The 23,337-nt window shown below is 44.9% G+C and overlaps 2 protein-coding genes across 3 annotated transcripts; one reads left to right on the top strand and one right to left on the bottom strand.

Moving 5' to 3' along the window:
- Nucleotides 1-237: 237 nt before the first annotated feature.
- Nucleotides 238-15,299, bottom strand: smap2 (small ArfGAP2). 2 transcript variants are annotated; one of them, XM_015955954.3, is made up of 9 exons: nucleotides 15,072-15,299; nucleotides 6,575-6,708; nucleotides 3,127-3,291; nucleotides 2,882-2,941; nucleotides 2,578-2,635; nucleotides 2,286-2,434; nucleotides 1,201-1,381; nucleotides 734-1,116; nucleotides 238-644 (listed from the first exon to the last, which is right to left on the bottom strand). In XM_015955954.3, the coding sequence occupies exons 1-9, from the start codon at nucleotides 15,172-15,174 to the stop codon at nucleotides 522-524; spliced, it is 1,356 nt and encodes a 451-aa protein (XP_015811440.3). In that variant the 5' UTR covers nucleotides 15,175-15,299; the 3' UTR covers nucleotides 238-521. The 2 variants fall into 2 exon arrangements, with proteins under 2 accessions (XP_015811440.3, XP_015811439.3); XM_015955953.3 differs by having other exon boundaries at nucleotides 734-1,119.
- A 563-nt stretch (nucleotides 15,300-15,862) lies between these two features.
- Nucleotides 15,863-22,687, top strand: trappc3 (trafficking protein particle complex subunit 3). Its single transcript, XM_015955957.3, has 5 exons — nucleotides 15,863-16,023; nucleotides 16,357-16,454; nucleotides 17,910-18,009; nucleotides 21,333-21,515; nucleotides 22,129-22,687. Exons 1-5 carry the CDS (start codon nucleotides 15,982-15,984, stop codon nucleotides 22,246-22,248), a joined length of 543 nt encoding a protein of 180 aa, XP_015811443.1. The 5' UTR covers nucleotides 15,863-15,981; the 3' UTR covers nucleotides 22,249-22,687.
- Nucleotides 22,688-23,337: the final 650 nt, after the last annotated feature.

Consider the following 23,337-nt stretch of genomic DNA (forward strand, 5'->3'; position numbering starts at 1 on the left):
AGGCCTCTCCTTTAAATATGATTTATGTCATTCTTTTGATTAATATGGATATTATACAGTTTGCAAAAAGATCATCTCCAACAAGGTGCTTTTTAAACTCACTTTTAGGTCAAGTTTATCTACACAAACTAACCTCTGTGCTCTAATCCGGTGTTAAAAATGACCCAAACCTGCAGGTCTAGGGGCACACATTCTCTCAAATAATGGCTAGACATGAATGAAGAGCCCAGACCAGTGACCTTTGAACCCAGTTCTTAGTCGAAGAGCCAAAATGTCCAGAAGGGACACATGAAAATCTAGATCATGGCTATGGGCAAGATGGCAAGAGGAAGCTCGAGCAGAGAGGACAGAGAAAGAGAGGTAGTCGTTGTTTCTCCAGTCTTCTTCACACCTGCCTCCTCCTCATCCTCCTCCCTTTGCTTTTAGAAATGTGTCATGTAGTCGGACCTGTTGCCCCTCCCACTGTTTCAGATGTTGGCCTTCCACAGATTTCTACTCTTTTTTTTTGTGGATGTTTGACATCATTTCCAGACGTGCGCTGTCGTTTGTGTTGAACTTGTAGCTGACGCACTTCCTGTGTGCTGGCTGCCGTATCCCATCATACCGTTGCTGTAGAGATTCGTGCCAGCCATGTGCTGAGTCATCTACGAAGAAACAAAACACACTTAGTTGTTGGAGGCTTAAAATGGAGTTAAAAATCTAAAAATCTAAACACACACACACACACACACACCTGGGCCATGTTCCACTGTAGGTGCTGGGTTTGTGGCCCTCCATAAACAGGTTGTTGGGGTAATGCAGGCACGCCTCCAGCCTGCTGCTGGGCCGTTACACCGTTCTGCTGCTGTCCCATCATGCCTTGGTTCATCCCTGTCATATAAGGTGACGCAGCAACTCCAGCGGGCTGTGCCATGACACTCTGAGCACCCATGAAACCATTCTTCTGTCCCATCATGCAGTTCTGTTGGGCTCCAATCCTGCTGCTTTGCTGTACCCCCATAACTCCACTCTGCTGCTGTCCCATCATGGCCATTTGTCCCACCCCCCCCACCTGGGCCAAAGAATGGTACAGACCGTATGGATGAGTTGGGTATCCCATTCGGTTCATGTACAGACCTGCTGGAAACAATTAAATAATCACATTTATCAGATGAATATTAAAACACAATCATCTTTGGGAAACATCTGCGTGGTTCTTACCGTGCGCAGCCATGCTGCTAGCGTGCACTGAGGGGGTGGACGAGTACAGGGAGAGGATAGAATCCTTGGACAGCTTCTTGACAGCTCCTTCCTCTGTTTTGGGTTTGGGATCCACAAACAAACTCAGGTTTTCAGGCACTGAGGCAGTCACCCTGCTCTGAGGCAAGGAGCTAGAAACAGGCTGGATGGACAGAAACGGCATGAGAATGCAAAAGTACTCCCCCATCCCAGTTTCACACCTTACATCCACAAACTTAAATGCTTGTATTGAGATTTTCTGTGACAGACCAACAATAAATGTGGAGTGGAACGAAAAAAAGTTCCACTCAAAAGTTTAAGATCCCTTCAAAATGGCCCAAACTCATATTTAGCATGGCTGGATTTGAACAAGCTTCCACATCGAGCGTCAGAGGACACGAGACGAACATTTAAAAGAATGCTTAAAGCTGCTGTAGCAAAACAAGCAAAACAAGTTAGCATCAACAGCTTTTTCATGTCTCTTAATGTTCCGACATATCATAAACCCATTGAATATCGTTTACGTCAGAGTATTAGCGCACATCCACACGTCGCTGGAGGGAAAAGAGCCTCTGCAGCTGCTATCCAGAGCTGCACCACTGGGCTTTAGCTAACAACATCAAACCTAGAGACGTAGATATTACTACTTTAGATCATACAACACATCTTTGAGCAGACGATCAATAAGTTACATCCCAGAGCTTCCAGATCTGTTTGAAACAGCTAACGAGCTGTGGATGACAGAACTGGCCACTAGTACGGGGATGTTTACAATTATTTTATTAACACGTCTGGACTTTACACAGCTGGAGCAGCGAGAGTATCAGTGGGTTAATGTTGAAGGTTGCCGTAACACGTCGTCTTCGGAGAGGAACAGATTCTTTGTTTATTCTGTTGTTCATTCATTTGTTTGTGAGCACAACGCAGATGACCGATTAGCTAACCGGCGTAACTCGTCAGCGTGAAGGACCAGTTTCACTGCTTACACAGAAAATTGATGCAAGTCACAAGTGTGTAAGCACCACTGTTGGCTTGTACACAGAAAACCACCAAACCACGTGCTGTACCATCGTTTCTGTAGAAGCCGAGGCAGGGAGGAGGCTAAAGAGATCCAGGGCGGAGCGCGCCTGAGCCGAGTTAGACACCACTGGGCTCTCGTTACAGTCTGGAGCACATCCGCCACCATTAGACACCACAAGAAATGGAGCAGGAGCATCTAATGGAATAACGGTTCCATTAATCAATTAATCAAACGAAGCCTCACATTTTAAACCTTATAACGGTAGCAGTGTGTGCACCACACCTACCAAATACAAAACATTAGTCATCAGATTAGGCAAAGCTCAAGTGATACAATACCCAGTCCTAGCAGGTCTGTAACAGCCTGGGAGTCCATCTTCGGGCTGACATCTTTTTTCTAGAAAGTAAAATAAGGTAGCATTAATACTACTGATGTGTATTACCCGTCCTAAACTCAGACAGGAAACACAAACTAGTCTCCTGTGAGAACTCATACCCTTCCATCCTCTCCTAACCCCCCTCTGTGCACTCTATGGACTCAACTACCCTGCGTCCAGCTAAACGTTGACAGCTGAGCAGACGAAGTCCACGATGAATGCGACCGAGCTGAGCCACTTCCCTGAACGCTGACCGATGAACCTACCAGTTTCATCTTCTCAAACACAACGGGCTCCTTGGGGATGTTGTCACAGCTCTTTTCTTTCTGTAAGTAGAAAAAATAGTTTTCCCTAAAACAGCTCAATTGTACCCGATTATCCAAAACGTTTAATTCACTGGTCGCAATCGGTATGTGAAGACCCTTTCAATACAAACGGCAAAACAGGCTCCAGGAAAACATCTCAAGCTGCAGCTATAGTAAGTTAGATCATTGTGAGCATCAACACTCACCCTCAGCATCTGGATGTCTATGACCTTATCCATATACTTCTTCTTTTCATATTTGTCCCGGATGAAGATTTCTGCAGCCTGGTCCGTCTCGGGGCGCTGGAAGCACTCCGGTAAGAAGGCTTCGTAGAGACGCTTGGCCTTGGCGTTCCCCATCTCTTGGACACACTGAGGTCATCAACACAACGCCAGTTACATTGGTTTAGATTATTTTGACAAGGACAGGACAAACAACAAGCAGATCTACTGGGGTTTGAACTCACAACCATCTCAGAGAACGGTCTGAAAAGCAAAGCTGTTCCTTGGTTGGGCTTTTAAATCAGTGTAATCAAAATAAAACTTCCTAACATCACACCTGCAGGAAATTCTGAAAAATTTACAAGAAGGTAAAATATTCAGTTATAGGAATCAGATTACACACAAGCATCCGGGGGAGCGCAGTAACAATGCCATAAAGCATGTGTGCGTGCGTGTGTGTGTGTGTGTGAGACTTGTCCGTCCATGCATGGGTGTATCAACTGGGGGCTTCCGGGGAAGCTTATCCCCCTTTCGGGGGAGGCGGGTTCCCCCTAGCTCCCCATAACATAAACCCTGTGCTATACATCCCATCAATAATGGACCAAGACAGTCTAACAGCTGTAGAAACTGAAAAATGTATTTATATATTTTTTTCAAAAATAAAAAGGGAATAAAACACAAGAAGACTGAATGTTAGACAACTCACATTCACGTTTACTTCCTGTCCCTCTGGTTTTAAATGGTTTCCTTTTTCGTTTTTATGTACAGCACTTTGTGCGACCCTGCTGTAGCAACTTTAAAGTGCTCTCTACATAAACATGGCATGGTATGTGTGGTATGGTTCCACCATGGCATTTGCCTAATTACAACATTAATAGAATTTTTAATGACATGTTCATCTTATTAGCTGGAGTCTATCCCCGCTGACTGATGGGAGGAAAACGTGACGGATAATAAACAGGTAACCTATTAATCCTAATGCTGCCATTGTTTCATCACTGCAGCTAATTTTAGTAAGCCAAAGTGGAGCTAGCAAAGCACTGTGGTGAAATCACAGCTAAAGCCACCATTTCCTTTAAACACCGTAATGGGTGCGAGTAAACAGAATGGGTCTAAATGCAGATTGTACACCAGGTTGGTTGTAGGATATTTTAAACTGAAACTTTATATTGTATCTGGACAAATTCCCAGTTTTGCTAATGCCAATTAGCCATGCTGCGAGATAAATCCCAATAATAGAACTCTAAGAAACCGATTCCGAGGCTGTCCAAAACTTCTCATTTTCAACCCGTAGGCCTATCTATTAAAGATATAGCTCACTGATGTCAGTCCCTCTATACATGTGGACATTTCTAGTTTCTGTCATGGACAATAACCTGGTTTAGACATCAGAAAGTCAATGAAATCCTTCTAACAGACTAAGAACAGATCATTGTTTCCGCCCGGATTGTTTTACACGTAACACACTCGAAGTCCGATCACTCCGTACTTCATCATGGTGGACAACTAAGTAATGATCAAGATGTATCTCTTTGGTTTTTATCTCTAGCCCCATCCATCCATCCATCCATCCATTTTCGGCCGCTGGTCTAGGGTCGGGTCGTGGGGGCAGCAGCCTAAGCAGGGAGGACCAGACTTCCCTCTCCCCAGCCACTTGGGCCAGCTCTTCTGGGGGAATCCCAAGGTGTTCCCTGGCCAGGTGAGAGACATAGTCCATCCAGCATTCCCTTGGGTCTCCTCCCAATTGGACGTGCACAGAAAACCTCACCAAGGAGGCGTCCAGGAGGCATCCTAACCAGATGCCCAAGCCACCTCAACTGGCTCCTCTTGATGTGGAGGAGCAGCGGGTCTACTCCAAGCCACTCCCAGATGACTGAGCTTCTCACCCCATCTCTAAAGGAGAGCCCAGACACCCCGCGGAGATAACTCATTTTGGCTGTTTGTATCCGTGATCTTGTTCTTTCTGTCACTACCCAAAGCTCGTGGCCATAGGTGAGGGTAGGAATGTAGCTCGACCAGTAAATTGAGAGCTTTACCTTCTGGCTCAGCTCTTCACCACAACGCCTGCATCACTGCAGATGCAGCGCAAATCTGCCTGTTGATCTCGTGCTCTATCTTTCCCTCATTCGTGAACAAGACTCAGAGATACGTAAACTTCTTTGCTTGAGGCAGAACCTCATCCCTGACCTGGAGAAGGCATTCTACCCTTTTCTGACCGTGGTCTTGGATTTCGAGGAGCTGATTCTCAGCTCCAGTGAGAGCCGGGGATCACGTTCTGATGAAGCAGACAGGACCACATCATCTGCAAAAAGCAGAGACTCAATCCTCAGGCTACCAAAACGGATCCCCTCAACACCTGGGATGTGCTTAGAAATCCTGTCCATAGAAGTTATGAACAGAATCGGTGACAAAGGACATCCTCTCACTGGGAACAAGCCTGACTTACTGGCAGCAACATAGACCAAGCTCAGACATGTAGGGACTAATTGGCCCGTATCAAAGGCCTTGGTAGCCTGTATTATAGTCCACATAGGGACAAGACGTGGTCGAACGCCTTCTATAGAGCCACAAAACACACAGACTGGTTGGGCAAACTCCCAACTCGATGAGCTTCAAGAGGTAGTCCTTCAAGACTGTTATAAAAACATCTCTTTGAAGCTCATCGAGAGAATGCCAAGAGTACAAAGCAGTGATCAGAGCAAAGGGTGGCTATTATGAAGAAACTAGAATATAAAACATGTTTTCAGTTATTTCACCTTTTTTGGTTAGGTACATAACTCCACATGTGTCCATTCATAGTTTTGATGCCTTCGATGAGAATCCACCAATCATGGTCATGAAAATAAAAACAACACATTGAATGAGAAGTTGTGTCCAAACTTTTGGTCTGTACTGTGTGTCTGAACATGGTGTTCATTATGAACAATCCATGTCGAGCACAGAAGTCCAGTAACAAAACACCGCTCAAATTCAGACCAGGGAGGCCTACCTCCCCACCACACCTCTCCAGGTCATTGCCCACATGCGTGTGAACGTCCCCCAGCAGAACGAAGGAGTCACCAGAAGGAGTGCTCTCCAACATGCCCACCAAATACTCCAAAAAGGGTCTGTATTACCCACCCTACTTTACCTAAAGTCTGCCTCTGATAACAATCTACATCAATATTGATATTTTTGACTCGCCAAGAGTCTTTTGACCTCTAAGGCTGTTTATATACAACTGTTTGGTAGCAACACATATTGTACTCTTCATTGATATGATCAGAATAAAGGATGACAGCTGCTTCATGTTCCTTCGTATCAAGAAGCATAATTGGCAGCTCATGTACGTATATGGTGCTTTTATTTATTCACTCCGATACTGGCAAGTTCCTGGTTGATAATCAGATACTCTGATGAGAGAAAACTTTGTTTCAAATACAAGTCTGCTGACCTGGACCTGCTCCTGCGTCCACTGATCCAGGTTGACCGACTTGACTTTTGAGATGTGTACCCCCAGATTTCGATGAATGCCAGCGCAGCGGATACAAACGAAGATGCCCAAATTCCAGGAAGCCCATCTTGGACCTGGGAGAAACACGTGAAACAGGTAAGTGAGATAGGTGGTGAAGCTGAAGAACGATCATCACCTAGAGCAATAATAGAGACGAGTCGGAAACCTCAAATATGAGTCTGAATTCAGCAGGGAGCTCATCTAATCTGGTGTAGTCCTGCGCAGTCCTGACAATAGCAGCCGATGCAAGAGTTAGAGTGAGACTGAGTGGTGCGCGGGGGAGGAGCACACCACACAAAAGACTCACACACACACACACACACACACACTCAGTCTGGATACCTGCAGGGATGATTACTCGTGTGTGTGTGTGTGTGTGTGTGTGTGTGTGTGTGTGTGTGTGTGTGTGTGTGGGCAGTCTTATCTGAGCAGGTTATTTTGTTCATCTCACCGCCATATGGGTCTAAATGGATCCATCTGATGACTGGGCCACCCGCTCAGTGAGGGATGTGGTCATTTTAAAGTAAATATGCTGCGTTTGGAGTCTTGCACTGGTGCTGTAAGCTATTAAAAGCATTTATTGGACAAAACATCTGAGGTCAGAAATAAACTAGCATTGGTTTGCTATTTTTGTGAAGAACAATCACCTTTTCTTAGTTCCATATCTACCCTCCCTCACCAACATACCCCCACCTTTTCACTCATCTGCATTATGAGACTGCTGGCAACCTCACTGATGCACTGTGACCTTTTCACCACTAGGTGGAGGAGCAGTTCATGATTTAGATTCTTCTTTCCTGTCAACTCATTTTATTGTGCTGCCATTCGGGAAAAGGCCATTCAATGCTAATGAAAGAGGAAGCTGACTTTCTGAAGGAAAAACATGTAAACCCTTCCTCTTTGAGCGGAAACCGTGTGTTTAGGTAAGGAGTCCAGGAACAGCTTCTCGTCATGGTTGCAGGACGACGAGTTCATGCTGGTGAGGCGACAACTGAACCGCGTGGGATTTTCACGCGTTTAGGAAATGCTCAGAGCAATTTCTACGAGACAAATAAAAGACACCAACAAAGATGCAGGGATCTAACCCTTACCCCCATCATCCTGAGTGTAGCTGCAGCATTAGTTCTCATGCTGGCTAATAATAGTAGAGGTACTCTGCAAAGCCTGCTTAAGCGCTGTTAACACAGGCATTAGACGGGCCTTCATCATCGTTTTTCCGAGTTCTGGATGCCAATTCTTATCTCAAAAATTCACCCCTCCATCCACTCCCTTGTCGTTCCTTATCTCTCTCACACAGCCCCGTTTAATCCCCTCTAAGAACTTCTCCGCGCCTGTTGCTCATGATTGTTTCTAGCGGTTTGCAACTTTTCACAATAAGCTCATTTTAGGTCAGCTGCCAGCCCACGTGTGCTAGTGCTGCTCTGTTACAGTTAGGGTTAGCCAGCCCTAACTCTCACCCTGACCGAGGTGGATTTTTTAAAACTAATGTTCATCACAGGATTTTACAACCAATAATTCTGGGATGACTTCATGCCTCTTGCTGCAGGTTCAGTCTGTTTGCAGTTTGGGTCCGTTTCATTTGACATTTGAAGAGAAGCAGCATGTGTATTTGCCTATTTAGTCAGAGGCCAAAGGTCACAGATTTATGCTTCTGTACATCTGCACTGTTGAGAGTCTGGCATGTGCCTTCTTTATGCATTTGAGCCACTCACTCACTCACTCACTAGTTTGATGTAAATCATTCAAACCACCCACAACTAGTGTGGGCCATACCATATCATTAAAGCTACGATCCAGAGGACAATTACACACCGTTAACTCCCAACACCGGTTAAAGGCACACTTGGCAGTTTAGCTTGTTTTGGCACCCCCTAGTGTCCATATTAATTCTCTGTGGTTAAACCGAAAATGAAACTTATCTCCTCGCTGTCTGTCCATCTTTTTAACACCTTAATACAGGGTAACTGCAGGTTTAAGGGAGCCAAATTTAAGACTTTTTAAGACCTTTTTTAAGGCCACTTTGACCAAATTTAAGCTATTTTTTAAATTAAATTTAAGCTATAATTTCCAGCTATTGCCTGGAACCGGTGCTAACCATGTCGCGAACGTGGGATTAATCATCCAGTTACCATTAAACTTGCACTTCCCCATGGCGCAAGCTCCCACTAGCTTAACCAGCTAATGTGCTCATCTAAAAATAACCCCCTTTCACAACCAGCTGAATGTGTACGGTTCCGCTTACACCAACATCGTGCACAAAAAATGCTGAACGCTAACTAGAAATTCACGAAATTTTTATAGAAATAAAATAATCTAGTTTATTGGATCTTTGGTCATTTAAGACATTTGGAAACTGTATTTAAGGATTATTTGTCATTTTTAAGGATTTTCAAGGCCTTAAATTAATTGGAAAAGCAAATTTAAGACTTTTTAAGGACCCACGGATACCCTGTAATAACAGCTGAAATGTCTTCCAGCCTTCCTTAGTGTCTACAGGAGTGACAGCTGTGTTCATGGTCTAAAACATGCAGGAAGCAGACTGCGGCGCCAGGTATGTCACAGGGTTAGGGTTAGTGTGAGTGTGATATTCTGGCCACAGAGGGCGGTAGGGGTCTGAGTGAAATGTCATTAAACCTGTAAAAGGATCATTTTAACACATAGTAACTCCAGACAATTATTTAAAAATATGAAACATCCCTTTAAAGTCAAAGTCCCTTTTGTGGTCACATGCTGGTGAACTTTTCCCTCCACATTTGACCCATCCCTGTGGGGAGCGGTGAGCTGCAGACACAGCTGCAACCGGGAACCATTTGGTGGTTTAATCCCAAACCCCTTAGAGTCTTTGGTATGACCCGACTGTGGATTTGAACTCACAATCTCCCACTCTCAGGGTGGACACTCTACCACTGGGTTAAGTAAATGGCCTGTACCCCCCCCCCCCCCCAAAGCGCTGCACAACACAGTCATTCATCCATTCACACGCTGGTGAAGGCTGAACACTGGCGCCACCAGTCCCTCTGAGCACCACCAGCAGGCAAGGTGGGCTAAGAGTCTTGCCCAAAGACACAACAGCAGCATTATTTGGTCAGAGCCGGAATCAAACCTGCAACCTTCACATTGCTGGAAAATCTGCTCCACCTTCTGAGCTACTGCTGCCCCCTAAACGACAGTGTGACGTAGATCTGTCAGGATGTTCGAATCCTAGTTGTCTATTTTCTATCAGACGCTAATGCAGCAGACAGGTGTAGGAGACTATTCTCATTTCATTTCACCAACGTCTACAAACACTAAACGATGCAAAGCTGAGTGCAAAACTAAATGTTGGAATCAACACCAGAACTATTTAAACAGCAAATATAGACTGGCATAAATAAATGTTACTTGTTCTGGTTTCTCTATTGGGTCCAAGTGGGAGCAACTCTTCTAGTTCCTGTCGGTGCAGGTCTGTTTCTGCCCAACTGGAGCACACCTTCGTGTGTTTTATCCAGCTATAGTTGGAAGAGAGTGGGAGGAACACAGGTCTGAAAAAAGGACGGATCGACTGAACAAACACAGCAGAAAGAAAACAGAAAACAAGATTCCACCGATGTGGGGAAAGGCGGGTGGAGGAGGCTTCCTTTGAAGGTTTGATCTCTCCAGACGTGACAGATCATTTTAGTCCACAAGAGGTGGTCTTTGGTTATCTGGTGATTTCGCTGTGTGTGTGTGTGTGTGTGTGTGTGTGTGTGTGTGTGTGTGTGTGGAGGGGAGGAGGTATGTGATGAAAAGCGAGCACAAAAAATACATTTACACACTTTTTGATGACACTTATATTTCAACAAACACCTCTCGCCATAACGCACAAATTACACAAACACATTTGCTCAGGCGCACGCCCACTAGCTTACACATGCACGAGTGTGTGAGCAGGTGCCTATGCCTCATTAGCCTACATCCCACAAGGATAACTCTCCACAAGCACCGCGATAATCCTTCAGAGCCTTCATACACACACACACACACACACACACACACACACACACACACACGCACACACGCACACACGCACGCACGCTCCTCCTCCCCTTTAGCATATGAACCAAACCGGAAAGCCTGAAGCCATCCTGCGACCCAGTCCCACCCTGAATTAGACAGATGGACCCTTATTGATAATTTACTGCCCTACACCATCTGTTGGACCACGGTTGAACTGAGGGTGTGACAGGTTAAGTTAAATATCAGCCCAGCACCATGGTTGCATACTCGTAAAAGTACCGATTCCACAAAGCTGGAGCCAGCTCACAGCACTGAGGAAACAACAGGAGGGGAACCAAGTCCAAGATGCTGTCCGGGTCCTCGGTACTAAAGCCTGGATCTGCTAACGAACAGATTCTTGTTACTTTATCCGGAACAACCTGATGGTACCGTACTGGCACCATGTACCAGAGGCAAAAACATTATAGCTAGTGGCCAAAAGGCAGGAACTAGATGTTAACAGCCAGTTTTCAAAGAGAACTTTTGAAGTTGTTTAGAAACTGGGGCTGTGTGGTGGCGGCACTATTGCTTCAGAGAAATAAGTTGCTGGTTCAAATCCCAGCTGCAGCCTTTCTGTTCTCTGGTGCTCTGTTTTCCTCCCAAAGACCAAAAACATGCATGTCAGGGTAACTGTCCCCAGGTGGGACTGGGTGTGATGGACTGCAGACCGGTCCAGGGCGTCACCCGCTCCCTGCTCAGGAATAAGCCTGTCGGTGGCTTTTATGTTTGTTTTCATTTTTAAAAAGCAACAAGACTTGTTTTGTCATGAACTGATTTATTTTAAGCGTTTTTGCATCTTTATGAATTAACAAAATCCTCCCAGTTGTGCTTGAAATCAGGTTTTACTGGGAGCCTCTCAGGCCATTAGAGAGGCAGCAGTCCCACAGTACCAGCCACTCCCCACACTCAAAAAGCCAATCGCCTTCTTGTTCACTGGAAATCCCTGCTGAGTTTTGATTGGATGAGATTAAAGAGTTGCGAGGGGGGGGGGGGGGGGGACATATCCACAGCAACCAGGGCTGGGTGCATGCATAAACACAAGCACAATGGACACAATAAATAAAAGCTGAAACACGCTCCGTCATTAACCTTCGCACCGCCTCTTGAGACCAGAGACTGAAGAATCAACTACATTATGCCCCCCCCCCCCCCCCCCCACACACACACAGCATCTACTCATTACTTCCTGACAGCATTAAGCTTTTATGTGGAGGGGAAGTGGTTAAGAAGAAAGGACGGTGAGAACAGGCAGCAGGGAGTCCTGCAGCTTCAGCGTCTCTGTTGCTGACATCCAAGGATTGTTGGACAGAACCATTTTTACATGTTCTCGTACGCAGGCACCTCCTCGGCTCCATGCATCTCTTCCTCCACTGTCACCCACAAGGGTTCAGCACTTTCTATCAACACAAACAAGATTAGATCAAACGTCATCGAGATCGACCTGAGAGAGGGAGGAAGGGAAGGAGCTCACGCATCTAGGTGTGTGTGTGTGTGGGGGGGGGGGGGGGAGTTGCTCCTTTAAAGAGCTGTCCGTTCCTTCATTAGTAGACTCAGTAAAAGACAGATGAAGAGTTAGAGTATGACTAAATGAAGGCAGAGCAGAAAATCTGATTTGGTCGAAAGAAAAGATCCTACGTGTGCCCTTGCTGCTCCTTCCCCCTCAAGCCCTAATCTGATCTGAGGAGCAGTCGTTTCAGGAGGGAGAAATCAAAGCGATGACTAGTAACACAACTTATTTACCTGGCTTCCTGAACAGCCTTAACGAAACAGAGGTTACTTCTGATGGGATTGATGAGCTCACGGCTAGTCTAACCACAGCCAGGAAGGACCTTGCTGCCTTCTGAAAACGGTCCCAATACTTATTATTTCAGAGCAGTCGGTGTGACTCCAGTGCAGAAACCCTTTTTCTCAGTTTCACGTTTATTTGAAAGCTTGAATAACAAACAAAAGGTTTGTTGTTGTGGGAACGGAATCAAACTAATCTTTACGTTTCACATAAAGGCAGGCTGGGTTTTGACTGCAGCAGATGTGATGGAGCACTTCTGTACGTTCTGTTGGCTCAGGATTCACCGCAATCTCAAGAAAACTTCTGACTAGCTAGCAGTGGCATCCCTGTCAGCTAACTCTTCCACATTACAACACAACAGGACAGACAGAAACACACGATATGGTTTTGATCCGGACAGAAAGGAATTCCATCTGGATGTGGTGAAATCACACATCGGCATAGTAGTCTTCTGAAAACTGATACCATCCTTACTCCGCTCAGACTAACCCTTAGCTCATCAATCCTGAAGGACATAAACAAGATTTCTCCAATCAGAAATCGTTCATAAAGGCATCTACGGTTGTAACCATGCCTTTTACACAGAAACTCACCTCAGACTGACTGAAAATATGTTGAATTTATTGAGTTATTTTATTTCATTTACTGGCTACGTGAAAAACTAAATCCTGAACGGTGCACCTTGGTGTTTAGGTGGCCCGGAAGGATGAAAGACTTAAATCCAAGACTCTAAAATCACACGCAGTCTGACACCAAACATGTTTTTCACGATGAAATCGAGCAACTAAGAGAAAACCCTGTTTGGTGAGAACGTCCGCAGAGCAGATTAAACTAATTCCACTTTGTGACATTAGCTCTGATTTAATAGCTCCTCTGATAAGCAATCAAACTGGTCGTGCCTCAGCTAGATCTGCAACGGCTGCGTCAGATATTCATGCTTTTAATTATCACCAGTTAAACATTATTTAACAAGTAGATCTCATTAGTTAAGCCGTGTTACGACCTGGAAACTGAACATTGCTGTTTGTCTATTTCTCTAACGTGATGCATATAATCAAACCTCAGTTCCAGCGTCTGTGCTGCTACTTCACAGCTCACAGTAAGTGCGTACAGACCTCCCGTCATCCCCTCTCAGCGTCATGACGTTTCCAAACAAGCTCAAAGGAAAATGTTTCCGAAAACGATGCCGGAAGATTAGATTTGGATCGGTCGGTCACTTCCGAGGACTCTTGTGCTGCCACTGCAAGGTCAGGGTGGATGCCGAGACAAATGCAAAGAGGGGAATAAATATTTAATTAGAAATAAGAAATAAACATGCAGATACGGCACGTGGAGGAGGGCACAATGATGGCGACGGCCTTCAGTTCGATTGAGTTTGGTTTATTTATATAGTGCTGTATCCTCTCAAGGCTCTTCACAAAGTAAACATTCCAGTACAGTTGAGTTTTGACTCTGTGGTTATTTGATGGATTTGGGAAACTTCTATTGTTCATATTTTATTACTACAGTTAGCAAACGGGCCACTGTGCTGTTTAAAGGGGAACTAGGCAGTTTGCTTGCTTTTAGCACCCCCTAGTGTTCATTTGTAGAACCAAAAACAAAACTGAAATGTCTCCCGGCCTTCATTAGTGTCTACAGGAGCAATTCATTACTAAATTAACCCTCTCAGGCTCAAAATATGTTTTGATAAAAGGACGAACAACTAAGTCCTTCAGGGGTTCTTCCGAGTAAAGAAATACTCATGAAATACGTGTGTGGAGTACCCAGGTAGGTAGGTTTTAACAATGCTAATCTGCAACGCCTGCCTCCAGAGGGATAAACAAATCAGCTGTGTTCATGATCTAAATGTGGAAATGTGCTAGAAGCAGACGGCAGCGGCGCGCCAGGTATGTCAGCTCAGTTTGCCAACAGAGCAGCCCGCCAGTCTAAAGATGCAAGTGGAAAAGTCTGGAATATGGCCAGATCAAACTGAAACAAGCTGAAGAAAAAGAGTTCATCTGGTTCCTGGTGTTTGCAACCAAAATGACCCTGTTTACCCAGCAGCATGGCAAAACAGTCTAAACAAACAGCTGCAGCCACAGTCCACACACACACACACACACACACACACACACACACACACACACACACACACACACACACACACACACACACACACACACACACACACACACACACACACACACACACACACGATTTAATGAGCACAAATTAAGAAGTGACCGTATTTTTATCAGATATGAGCAAACATGCAGGTAAATGAAGCACCAGGTAATCTGAGTAACGACATCAGCTCATCTGCCTGCAGGGACAATCTGTCCAGGGTGACTCCAGCCAGCTCAGGTGTTTCTGCAGCTTCTGCTACATCCTCACAGGAACTAAAGGAGCTACGGGCTCGTCTGCAGATCCTTGTGCTTGTGGATGAAAGAGGCATCTAGTCAGAGCCTGCCGAGCATCATGTTACTTAAGGTATTTTGGCATGATGTAAGCTCGTGCCATTTTTCTGCCTCGTGAGGAAGTTGCACCATAGTACAATGTAATTGGCGGAGAGCCTGAAATGCCGCATTTCCCGGCGTAGTAAATGCAGCTGGAGGTTAAAGGCATGAATAGGGAGGGGTGATGCCGGCAGACACCCACCTTTAGATTCGCAGTCAGCGCAGTATTTGTTCTCCTCCAGCGCCAGTAAGGAGTTGAGGACCGTCTGGAATCGGTCCACGTCTTTCACTGATTTCCCCGTCATGGCTGCTCTGAAAGTCCACCTGCCTCCTCTCTACCACCGGCTTGAGTCAAATCAGATCAAATAAAACTAAAGCGAGCGCTCAGTTCCTCCCCTTCCTCCTCCTCGGTGTGTGGAGCCCGGTGAGTTTGTTTTACCACGACGGGATGAGAATGAGCCAATCAGCGCGCAGCTTTAATGAGGCACCCCAATCAGGTGGCTTCGCACAGGAACACACCACCTGACTTCCTAGACTCCAAATGTGCGTTCGGCTTTGAGCACATCTGTAACCCATCACTCTGTGCCGTGGGTCCTCAGAGAGCCTGATAAGTCCAGAGCAGGAGCACACTCTTCTACTGCCATCGTCTGGCCAATCAGAGGACTGCTTCTACCCAATAAGGTTTTCTTTCCCCTCCAGAACTCTAGAGGGCGCACAACCTGCTACAAACAGGAAACCCAAACCGAAATTGGAATCAAGGTAATCATTTCGGTATTGTCCAAACGATCATATTTTCAAAATAAATCTCAAAAACCGCATTTTATCGTATAAAAGCTCTATATACAGCAAGTGTGTACATGTGAAGTATTATGTTTACAAAATATGTCTCTAAATTAGTATTTACGTTAAAACCTCACGCATTAGTTGTGATGTAGCCATTTCAAAAAGTATTATGTTGAAGTTTAACCGGACATTATTGTTTCATATAGCTTCCTTTACAGAGAGGTCCGTAACTGAACGAGTGATTACGGAAACAACTGCTTAGCAGGAGTCAAATAAATAAAGGCTCAGGCTCTGGTTTCCTCCTGTGTACGCCCGTAACTATTTCCACGATGTCTCGGCAGTCCAACAGAACAACAGATAACAAGAAGATGGTAGGTGACATCCGCAGGAAGTACGCTGCACCTAGCTAGAAAGGCTAACTGTTAAATAGCTTCGCGTCCACAGCAGCCGCCTCTTCTCTGCATGTTTGACAGGCGCGTGTTGTGTGTGGGTAGAAGATCCAAAAGACATTTGAACTTATTACATTTGTGTACCTTTTATTTAGCGGCTTCGTGTGGCAGCTGTCAGCGTTTGTGTTAAGGGATGGTAGCACGTTACCAGGGTCGTGCTTAAGACATTTCAGGAAGTGGTTGTTAATAATTTGCTATGTGTCACGCATGTCTCACGCAAACATAATTAAGTCACTTTCCCACCTTTGCCTTCAGAGCTCGGAGCTGTTTACTCTCACCTACGGGGCTCTGGTCACCCAGCTTTGTAAAGACTATGAGAATGACGAGGAGGTCAATAAGCAGTTGGACAAGATGTAAGAACTCTCATATCACCACCATCAGTATGTGTGCATGAATCATCCATATTAGGACCACCTATTTTGGCAGCAAAGCTGCTCTGATCTACCAGGACTCCGTTAGAACAAGGGATGCATCGATCAGGTTTTTTGCTGCCGATCACCGATACCGATATCAAAGAATGCTGATCACCAATACCGATTACCGATACCGATCATGTGGATTGGCCAGACATTTTCTACAACATTATAATGAGTGCTACAAACTACATAATCTGGGAATAAAGGAAATGTAACCTAATCTAAAATGATCTGCCACCTCATGGTTATTGTGACCAAAATTACCACGGTTTTCGGTATTATCGCGGTATTTTTTTTAAACGTGCTACATTTTCACACAATTAAATAAACCCTGTATATCAGGAAAATATTGTCCTCGGTGTGTGTCCTTCCAGTGAGCTTTGCAGATGTGGGAAAATGTCATCAGGCAGTAATCATTGTTAAATTCATAATTATTCTCGGAGAGAGACCAACTCTCATCTGCCCCTGGGAGCCCCGTAATGCATAGCGTCATTTCAACATGGGGGTGTCCGCGACACGGTTTATATGCAGGTAGCGGCGCTGCGGCTGCTCTATATAGCGACTCGTTGCATTCTCCCTCGACCCAAATCCTCGGATCACACATTTTAGCTAAAACGCTAACGTTAGCTTGCCTTGCGTTGACTGTAGAGTTGTGGGTGATGGTCACACAGATGTGCCATGAGATTTGAAGCGTTGCTGCCTTTCTCAGACACTTTTTCTGCACGTGCTGCAAACAGGATAGCCGTCTTCTATCAGCTGTCCCCCGGCATTCTTCAAATATTCAAAAGATGCCCGTACTTCCCACTTTGTCTTCTTTGAGGGATAATAAATGTCCTGAGTGCTGCCGTCTCCTCCTTTGGCCGTTATTTCAGCTTTAGCTTCAAGAAAGTTTTGGTAGTAAACAGCAAAGTGCGCATGTGCCGCCGGCAACTTCAGCAGATGATACGGTGGCTGGTAAGGGTCACCGCGCCTACACCGCAGCCACGGTAACCCACCAAGATAATATAGTTTTTTTTAAAAACAAGACGGTTATTTTTATTGTCAACTTTTTTTTTCTTACCGGGGTTTACCGCTACACCGGTTACCGTGACAACCCTACCTGATAGATCTGCTTTGATCTATTTTGAAAACCCCGATCAAAACCGATAGGGGCGCTATCGGCCGATTACGATCAAATGCCGATCCATCGGTGCATCCCTAGTTAGAACAAGGACCGATTTAGGACTTGGCACCAAGTCGTCAGCAGCAGGTCCTTTAACTCTTCCAGACAGAGAGAAACTGTGGAATAGAATCTTCTCTAGGATTTAACTCTCCATACGTTTTGTTTCATCCTTTGTTGGTGACCACAAATGTTTTTTCTTTCTTCCTCATCTGCAATCCTTTTTCTCACAGGGGTTATAACATCGGAGTGCGTCTGATTGAAGACTTCCTCGCCCGTTCCACCATCGGCAGGTGTCAGGACTTCAGAGAAACGGCTGACATCATCGCTAAGGTAACTGGAAGGTTCCAGATTAGGGGTGGGCATTGATACGTTTTTATCAATATCAATGCCATTGTTGATTCTCTCTATCAATCCAAATTAGGGATGTCCCATTCCGATATTGGAAGTAATTCAATATCGGCCCAAAAACACTGTATCAGATTATATCGAACTGCATCAAAAATTTCCGTTCCGTTTCGCTTTAAATTTAATTCCAGCAATTCTATTCAGCAGCACCCAGGTCCAGCATGCAAAGCCCATGTAATCAGAACAGTGCGTGCTAGCAAGGAGCAGTGGCAATCGTGTGGCAGTAGTTTTTGTTAAAGCCCGTAAAAGACAGTTAGGCTCACTGCAACACTTGCCACGCACAAGTTTCCCGTGGTGGAACAGAACCAGGAAAGTTTAATATGTTCAATCTCTTCGTGCATTTGAAGCAGGATCACTAAACATTGCATGAGGATTTTCAGTGTCTGAAATGGAAACTAAGGACACTAAGCTTGTAGCAGTTGGTATTGGACAGTAGTGTTTTTGTTTCTCATGTCTCTGACCTCAGCAGTTCCTACCATTAGCTGACAGTAAAACGTAACCAAAGTGACTTTCAATTAGTATTTTGTACTTTAAACAGATATCTTTGGTTTATTTCCATCCATCCATTTTCTGAACCCTCTTGTCAAATGTCAGTTTGTTAATGATAAATAATCAGTTGTACCTGGTATCAGTTGGAAGATCTTTCCAAATGTTCTCCTTTGTGCTCCTTGTGAATGCAGAGTCGCCATCTTCTTGTGCGTGTAGGGTTGCTTTTGCAAAATGGGCAAAATCTCTCCACAGGTCACTGGAGTGTTAGTGTGGATGTGAGTGTATGAGATGGGCAGTGTTAGCTGGTTAGTTACCTGCAGTATTAACAGGAGAGCTCATCAACTTAAAGTGACAATGTGTATTTTTTTTACCATTAATCTCTGGAAACATCCATCAAAATGTTGTTGTAAATGAATTAAAAGATGCCCAGTTGTTGAAAAATATTGGCAGTTTCACAACATTTAGCCATAAAAATCTGTTCTAAAATACATGAGAGGGGGTCTAAAGGTGTTTCTCAATGCCAAGGAACCTCACCTTGATGTCTTGGCCTCGCCCCGGTTGCCAAGGAGATATGTCATCAGGAACCACCAAGACGTCTTCCAATGTTCATGTTCTACTGAGGCGTGTGTTCTCCATTTGTTAGCCGTTTAGACACGGGAGATGTCTTGTAGCCTAGCCTTTCCCAGAATACACCGCAGTATTTTCAAAAGGACGGCGGATCAGAAGCCAGCAGCTACTTCAGGGACAATTTTCAAGTTTAAAAGTAAGTCAACTAATTTAAAATTTTTTTTTTTAGATCCAAAGAAGTTATCTATGGTTGGTTAGTAGCTTAGTAGTTGCAGCTTCGGTGGCTAGCGGGTAGTAACTTACTTATATATTTAATTTAACAAACATATACACAATTTAAAAAGTAAAAGGCTTGTTATATATTTATATTGAAACTAACACATAAAAAATATAATGTTATCTCCTCTGTCATGTGACATTGTGGCCGCCGCAGAAACTGTGGTCACGTGATGCAAGTTTGTTGTTCCATTTAACCATTTTCTTTGACCAAGGAAGGACAATGTCCTCATAAGCAAGATGCCTGGCCTCGCAAGACATCGCCTCCCAAGGCCAGGCACAGTGACATTGAGAAACACCCAAAGTCTCTAGGTGACGCCATATTGGATGCCATGTTTTCTTGTATGGAAGCCTGTGAGGACAGAACACGCTTACTAATTTGTAACAAATGGTTACAGTAGGTAATTATTTTCCGTCTGGCCCAATCTGAAGCGTGGAGTTTGACGTGTTTTGAAAGCATCGAGCGTAAACAAATAGACTGGAAACGTGGGCGACACGTCCTTCTGCTTTTGAGATGGATCCAGAAAGTGATGCTTCACGGCCGGTGGAAAGGAACCCGTCCTCTTTCTCCGCAGCTTCTTACCACCAAGTACGTTTTGTGGCGATCACATGTCCAGTGCATATGGACTGTCATTTTCTGAACTGACCCTACTGATTTCCTCAGTAAGGTCATGAGAAGCTGATGTCTAACTCCAGCCGTCATCAGGCTAGAGACGGGGACACCTTGAACAGTCTCAGTCCTTCACAGAGACAAACAGACCAATAACCATTCCCTCACCTAGAGACAGGATTCTGGTCTGGGGAGAAACCCCAGGCATGCACGGGGAGAACATGCTAACTCCCCTCAGAAAGGCTGCAGCAGGGATTCAAACCATCAACCTTCTAGCTGTGAGGCAGCTGTGCTCCTGACAGCTCCACCATGCAGCCCCATAAAAATGGTTTATGGTAAATAGCCTGTATTTGATATAGCGCCTTCTAGAGTCCTGGAACTCCTCAAGGCGCTTTAAAACACAATCAGTCATTCACCCATTCACACCCTGGTGGGGATGAGCTACGATGTAGCCACAGCTGTCCTGGGGCGCACTGACAGAGGCGAGGCTGCCGAGCACCACCAGCAGGCAACGTGGGTTAAGTGTCTTGCCCAAGGACACAACGACAGCGACAGACTGAGCAGGGCTCGAACCTGCAACCTTACGATTACAGGGCGAGCACTTGACTCCTGTGCCACCGTCGCCCCTGTACAACCAGTTTGAATGAATTCAGCCATTGACTTTATTAATGTTGTAAAGATTTCAGGTTGGAAACTAGCCTGGCCAGCCTTCCTATAGATGTGAACATGTAGTCTGTCCACGACCCACAGAGAGAGCTCGGTCGGGGGGCGGGATCTACGGTTGTCTTTATACTGTCTCCGCACGCTACTGGACAACAAACAACGCAATCACCGCTACAGATGTCAGTCAACGGAGCAGTCCACCATACTCTGCTGAAGAAGACACAAATACGTCATTTTTCAAAATAAAAGTCTTAAGAACCTCTATCTAAATCATCCAAAGTTGATGGCAAAGCTGTTTGAAACAAGCTGCCGCCATCCTAGTTCTGCCCCGTTGCAGCAACATCCCGCCCACCAAACCAATGGAGCGCAGTAATTGGCCAGACACAAAATTGCACAGGCCAATGGTAGACCTGCTGAGGATCTTATGGGGCGTGGCTAGACCGACAATCATTTAGCTTTGGCTACGGTCTGTCTAGATTTCTAGGTTAGTTAAAAACATCTTTGTGCTTTAAACTCAATAATAAATAAAAAACCTAACTTATCTTAAATAATAAAAGAACGTTTATAACAACTTGAGCATCATTCTTCCATATATAACCTGTTTTTGTTGTTTCTCCTCTCTGACCACATGGTGGTGTGCTAGGTAGCATTTAAGATGTACCTGGGAATCACTCCCAGTGTGACCAACTGGAGTCCAGCAGGAGATGAGTTTTCCCTCATCCTGGAGAACAACCCTCTGGCCGACTTTGTGGAGCTGCCCGATAACCACAACACACTCATCTACTCCAACCTGCTGAGTGGAGTCCTCAGAGGAGCGCTGGAGATGGTGATTTAAGCCCTAGTTAGGTTTGATTTCTTATGGGAAACGGCTGTAAAGCTGTAGGAGGCAGTTTACGGAGCGTGTAGAGGAAGATAAAACGCCAATAATTGCTGCTACATCTGCTAAAATATGGGATTAGTGGTGATATAGTTGCAGTAGTGATGTCTCTAAAGTAAACAATAAAACAACCTAAGGGGAAATATTCATTTTGCATCTAGATGTAGAAGGTCTCTGTAAAAAGTGTGTTTACTATTAAAGCTAGGTGTTTCTTGTACATGTTGGGCCATCCTGCATGGTTTTAAACCTGTTTCCTCTTATAGAAATCAGAAATGTTACTTTTAAAAATCTGATTATAAATCCATCGTTCGGCAATAACGACATCGCTGATGTGAATGGAGCAACCCAGGTCCAGGCCACCGCATTTGCTGGTAGACACGGTTTGGTGGTTGACTGTAAATCCCTTCACCGTGAGTCAGAAACGTGATGAAGCTCAGATTGTGGTGAATCTTTTCAGTAACACATTAGCAGCTGATGGTCCTTGAATGTGTCCTACAGTAGGATATATTTCCACCTCAGTCCTGCTGCTACGATGTGATCTAACGCTCCGGTTCTGGTCTAGGTCCAGATGGCGGTGGACGTGAAGTTCGTCCAGGACACTCTACGAGGGGACAACGTCACAGAGATTCGCATGAAGTTCATTAAGAGGATTGAGGAGAACCTCCCAGCTGGGGAGGAGTAATAAAACCAAGACTTGAACTTTTATTCTGTGTGTTTGGAGGGGATGACTGATGTCTAGAAGGAACAGTGTCACGTCTAAAGGAAAAGATGAAGAACAACGTTGTCTATCAAACCTGAAGGACATTGGACTTCCCTGTAGCTTGATGTGACGATGATGAGTCTTGAGTCCTTTGATCTCATAGCTGTTGATTAAAAAGGAACCAGTTGATTCAGCCAGATAAACAAAATTCACTTCCAGATAAAAACCTAGTAAGCAGCGTCCTACAAAACCCTTTCTATGACAAAATGGTTAAAAATACTATTCCACTCTTGTTATACGTCACTGTTTCTTCAGCTAGTTCACGACCTGTGTCCAGACTGTTTATTCGTTTTTATGTCATCTAAATTGGTCTCACTGCTGGATAATTTATGTTCTCTGAAGTAAAACCAACAAATGTAAAGCCGTGCATTTCTCATGTGGTTTGAAGACTTCTGACAAGTCCAGCAGCTGCTCTCTAAAACGCGCACCGTACCTTTTACCACCTACCACCTCTGGAATATCGCAGCCACTCTGTAACAGTTCCAGACCTAAAGCCTGGTAATGTACAGGATGCATGGTAAGTGTGTGCGTGTGTGTGTGTCACACCTGTGAATGGCTTTACGTCACCCAGAAGTAACGAGCAGACCTTCCCCTGTTAGAGCCTCCGAACACCTCGTCAATAATCGAAAACACAGACGGCCATTCACACACACACACACACACACACACACACACACACACACACACACACACACACACACACACACACACACACACACACACACACACACACACACACACACACACACACACACACACACACACACACACACACACACACACAATTCCTGCTCTCACGTTGGGATAAAACAACAACCGTCTGGTTTGGATACCATGAGAGCATTAGCCATGTTTTTCTTATTCTTTCTTTTTTTTTTTTTTTGTTATTGTGCAACAGAAGAACATTAGTACCAAACTCACGAGTCTTCTGAAAGCACTTAGAGAATGAGATTGTCAGATAGGGATTTCCTCTTTTGAGAGGTCTGTCAGCTATTAGCTGCTGGAAAAGCT

This window comes from Nothobranchius furzeri, chromosome 11, assembly GCF_043380555.1.
Source record: "Nothobranchius furzeri strain GRZ-AD chromosome 11, NfurGRZ-RIMD1, whole genome shotgun sequence".
In the NCBI taxonomy this organism is placed as follows: domain Eukaryota; kingdom Metazoa; phylum Chordata; class Actinopteri; order Cyprinodontiformes; family Nothobranchiidae; genus Nothobranchius; species Nothobranchius furzeri.

Coding starts and splice junctions, on each gene's coding strand:
- smap2 (XM_015955953.3), bottom strand. CDS start 15,174: ATGACGGGGAAATCAGTGAAAGACGTGGACCGATTCCAGACGGTCCTC. Junction 1,382..2,285: donor CGGCTTCTACAGAAACGATG/GTACAGCACGTG, acceptor CTGTCCATCCAG/CCTGTTTCTAGCTCCTTGCC. Junction 645..733: donor TACAGTGGAACATGGCCCAG/GTGTGTGTGTGT, acceptor GTTTCTTCGTAG/ATGACTCAGCACATGGCTGG.
- trappc3 (XM_015955957.3), top strand. CDS start 15,982: ATGTCTCGGCAGTCCAACAGAACAACAGATAACAAGAAGATG. Junction 16,024..16,356: donor CAACAGATAACAAGAAGATG/GTAGGTGACATC, acceptor CTTTGCCTTCAG/AGCTCGGAGCTGTTTACTCT. Junction 18,010..21,332: donor CGGCTGACATCATCGCTAAG/GTAACTGGAAGG, acceptor GTGGTGTGCTAG/GTAGCATTTAAGATGTACCT.